Source organism: Benincasa hispida, chromosome 5, assembly GCF_027475165.1.
Source record: "Benincasa hispida cultivar pf3 chromosome 5, pf3_genome.v1.1, whole genome shotgun sequence".
Lineage (NCBI taxonomy): Eukaryota > Viridiplantae > Streptophyta > Magnoliopsida > Cucurbitales > Cucurbitaceae > Benincasa > Benincasa hispida.
Window position 1 is genome coordinate 6,892,385 of NC_143482.1, and position 4,746 is coordinate 6,897,130.

Here is a 4,746-nt window from a genome sequence, read left to right on the forward strand (position 1 = left end):
AAGCTAAGTGTTTTGTTTCGATTGATAACTTTCATACAAAAATTCACTCAATTCACTCTGTGCATTTAATTTACTCCGCACCATTTTAATTTTCATGCAATTTACGTTAATCATCTTCACAACCCCCCTCCTCCCTCCCCCCACCCTCGGTCACATCCTATAAGTTTTGAGGTTAAGAAATCTAAATCGACTATCTATGGATTGACCCCAGACTTTTCACTTGCACTACTAGTTAGTATAAGTTATTTGTTTGGAGAATTATAAAAAACATTTGATTGGTGGTCTTTTGGGAGTGACATCATAAGATTTAGACCATATCAAATTTGGCACCGTTGTCTGGGAGACAACAGATTTCTTAATTTTTTAGGCTTATAGTTCCTTTCTTGCTAATCCATTTTCTCTTTTTGATGTATGACCAACACTCTCGAGGGCTTTAAGTTATTCTATTTTGCAGAAATTTACCAGGAAGAGCGAAGAATCAGAAGAGTAAGGAGACAACGAGTTGAACTTGAAAGAAATACCTGTGTTGAAAACACGTCAAAAGAAGAGTCTGAAAAAGAAGGTGTTATTGAAAACACATCACCAATCATGGCTGAACGGGAAAAGACACTTAGGGAGTTGCAGCACCTGATTCTACTTAACAACCCCTTTGCACTGCCTATCCAAAAACAACAGGTAGTTTTGAATTGAATTTTGGATTAATTCATTTATTCCCTTCCTTTTCTGGTCTACCAGGAAAAGATTCGCACAAGCACCTGAAAGAGTTCTATGTTGTGTGCGATGGCATAAGGCTGAATGGGATAACTCAAGAACTAATCAACATGAGGGCATTTTCCTTCTCGTTGAAGGACGACCAGAAGTGGCTCTACATCCTACCACCAGGGAGCATTACATCCTAGGAAGAGTTACAAAGGCAGTTTTTGGAGAAGTTTTCCTTTGCATCTCGAGATACTAGCATTAGAAAGAAGATCTACAATATAATGCAATTTAAAGAGGAAATGCTTCACGAATACATGGAGTATTACAAGAAGACATATGCAAAATCCCCTCAAAATCAAATTTCAGACCGGGTGCTGATTCAGTATTTCTATGAGGGGCTAATGCAGACTGATAAGACAACATTGATGCAGCTGCAGGAGAAGCCTTAGTCAACAAAAACCCCCACTGAGGTGATGAAACTGATAGCAACCATGGTTTCCAACTCTCAACAGTTTGGAACAATAGCCTTTGTTAGTGTGAGATCAGCTAATGAGGTAAGTGAACTCCATAAAGAAATATTTGATCTTGTTTTTATTGTGAAATAGTTAGAAAACACGAAGAAGGGGCAACCTACTGTTGTTTGACAAGTGTGTCATGGAACGGGACACACAACTGATGTTTTCCCAAGTATTCCACAAGGGACGATATCTGATATAAATGTTGTTTGAGGGTATAATTTCAATGTGCAAAACAGACGATGAGAGCCCTACAGTCAGACTTACAATCCTAGGTGGCGGGATCACCTAAACATCAAATGGGGCGGACAGAACGAGAAAGCTTAAGCTAGTCATGGAGCTTATTCTAGCTCAGGTATGTCCATGGAAGACATTATGAAAAGTCGAACTGACTAATCTCTTAAATTTCAGTAGGACACAAAGAATGTCCTTGACACTTTGGGGACTCAAGTCTCTAAGCTAGCCACCTCAGTGTGCAAGTTGGAGAGACAGTCTGGAAAGCTCCCATCTTAACTAGAATTGAATTCTAGGGAGAATGTGAATGCCGTAAAACTCCGGAGCGGCAAAGAGTTGGAGCCACCTGTTGAAACAATGAAGTTAGAGATAAAAGAGAGAGAAAGCACTTCTTCAGATTCTACAATCAAACCAGAACCAGATAAGAAAAATGGAGGATCAGTATCCTCTAACCCTCTTCCTCCATTAAATGCTTATCTGCCTAAAGCACGTTTTCCTTCCAAGCTTGTGAGGCTAAAAAAGCTCATGGGAGACAAGGATAAGGAGCTATTGAAGACGTTCAGGAAGGTGGAAATTAACATTCCTTTCCTTGATGTTGTAAAAAAAAATTCCAAAGTATGTCAAGTTTCTTAAGGAAATGTGCATGAGAAAGAGACGAGCAAAAGGGAAAAAGAGGATGGTGGTAAGTCAATCAGGATCTACGATCCTTCAAAAGAATTTTCCTGAAAAACAAAAAGGATCCATATATGTTTTCTCTTCCTTGTGTGATAGAGAAGAAAAAAAATAGAGAGAGCGATGTTAGATCTTGGTACATCCATTAATGTAATGCCATATTCCATTTACCAAGAACCAAAATTAAAAGACCTAACTGAGATTGAAGTAGTAATACAATTAGCTGATAGGTTATTTATTCATCCATTAGGAATCATAGAAGATATCCTTGTGCAAGTTAATGACCTTCTTTTCTCTGTTAATTTTTACATTCTCAAAATGGAAGTACCTACGTCCATTTCATCTGCATCGATCTTGCTTGGTCGACCTTTCATGAAAACAACCAAAACCAAGATTGATGTAGATGAAGGTACTTTGTCTGTTGAATTCGATGGTGAAGTAGTTAAATTTAATATTTTTTATGCTATGAAGTCTCCCACCAATGGGCATGTGCAGTCTTTTTGCCAGATTGACGTGTTTGATTATCTTGAACAGAAAGTAGTCTAAGACATCTATAATGATGATGAGAAAAATGAAAGAAATGGGAATAAAGAGATGTTTACTCCTCTTCCTCAAGAGTATGATTAACCTAGGGTGACTATGACACCCGTAGTTTTCCTCTGAGATAAAGTGCCCTAGAGGAATGAGTAAGCTTAGACACTTTTGAAGGGAAGTCGGCCCGTAGTTGGATATCTTTCACATAATCCATGTGGGCAAGCCAAAATGAAAGTTGTCTTCCTTGATAAAGTTTCCCCTCCATTGGAAAAAAAAAGATTAAAAAGGAGAAGAGAAAAGACAATATGTAATAAGAGTGATGTGTAGATCGATGTTGACCACTCCATTTTATGACAATGCCACTGCGTAGGAAACGTAATTCCAAATCTTTCGAGTCGGAGTAGGGGGAAAACAAACTGAGGGTTCATAAGACTGTTCCAAGTCTGCCTCATGTTTAAAATAGATAGCTTTGTGCCTATGCATGCATGACAAAACTTGAAACGAATTGGCCCAACCCTTGATGCACCGCGAAGTGTTCGTAATGCATATGAGGTGTGGATGAAGGCTAACTTATTAGCCCGACTTCACATTTTGGTTAGCATACCTGATGCTTTGGCCAAAAGAGTTGAGAACATGGTCATTGCACGAGAGATCATGGACTCGTTGCAAGAATTGTTTGAACGTCAGTTCTTACTTTTCGAGCACAAAGGGATGGATGATAAAGACACCAGTCGTGTCGGTTCCCAAGTTAACCTCTAGGAAGAGAAAGCAAGTGTTGCTGACTCTGTTAAAGTTCATAGATAAGAAGTGTTCTCTGAATGGAACTTGAAGCTTATTTAGATTCTGATACTGATCCCACTACTCCCCAAAAGAGGAGGAAGTCTAAAGACAGTAAATATGACTTATTGGTCTTGAAGACGTTTTTTTTTATAGAGAATGATGATTCTGCCTGGATCCTTGATTCGGGTGCTACTAATCACGTCAGTTCCTCTTACCAAGGATTTAGTTCCTGGCAAACGTTGCCACAGGGAGAGTTGACTCTTCGAGTTGGTACTGGTGAGGTTGTTTCCTATTGCTGTAAGCAGGCTGGAGTTATTTTTGGACAAGAAACGTTATATGTTACAGGATAATATTTTTGTAGTTCCTCATATCAAGAGGAACTTAATCTCGGTTTTTTGTCTTATTGAACAAGGCTAAACCGTCTCCTTTTCTGAGAGTAAAATGTTTATTTTCAAGAATGGTATGAAGTTGATTTTGGTTCAATGGAAAATAACTTATATGTACTAAGGCCGTAAGTCATAAAAGCCTTGCTTAATACTGAAATGTTTAGTACGGCGACAATAGCTAAAAGACCAAAGGTTTCTCTTAAGGAAAACGGCCATATTTGGCATCTAAGGTTAGGTCACATCAACCTTAATAGGATTGAGCAGTTGATGAAATGTGGACTTCTAAAGTATTTAGAAGAAAACTCCTTGTCGGTGTGTGAATCATGCCTTGAAGGTAAGATGACCAAACGACCTTTTACTAGAAAAGATTACAGAGCCGAGGAAACCTTGGAGCTTATACATTCTGACCTCTATGGTCCGATGAATGTCAGGGTTGAATATTTCATCTCTTTCATAGATGATTATTTAAGGTACGGGTATCTCTACCTAATGCAACGTAAGTCTGAATCTCTTGACAAGTTCAAGGAGTATAAGGCTAAAGTTGAAAATTTTTTAGGTAAGAAGATAAAAACACTATGATCTGATTGTGGTGGAGAGTATATGGACCTCTAATTCAAGAACTATATGATAAAACATGGAACTACGTCCAAACTCTCGGCCCCAGGTACACCTCAGCAAAATGGTGTATCAGAAAGAAGAAACAGAACCTTGTTGGACATGGTTCGGTCTATGATGAGTTATGTTCATCTTCTAGACTCATTTTGGGGTTTTATTATGGAGACTGCATGTTACATTTTGAACAACGTTCCCTCGAAAAGTGTTCCTGACACACCTTTTAAGTTGTGGAAAGGCTGTAAAAGTAGTTTACACCACTTGAGGATTTGGGGGTGTCTCGCCCATGTGCTTCTGCCTAACCCGAAGAAGAT

At 38.7% G+C, this 4,746-nt stretch overlaps 1 protein-coding gene across 1 annotated transcript; it reads left to right on the forward strand.

Moving 5' to 3' along the window:
- Window positions 1-1,248: 1,248 nt before the first annotated feature.
- On the forward strand, window positions 1,249-2,666 carry LOC150035875 (uncharacterized). The gene is made up of 3 exons (XM_090313492.1): window positions 1,249-1,253; window positions 1,745-2,063; window positions 2,220-2,666. Exons 1-3 carry the CDS (start codon window positions 1,249-1,251, stop codon window positions 2,664-2,666), a joined length of 771 nt encoding a protein of 256 aa, XP_090169618.1.
- The last annotated feature ends 2,080 nt before the right edge of the window (window positions 2,667-4,746 follow it).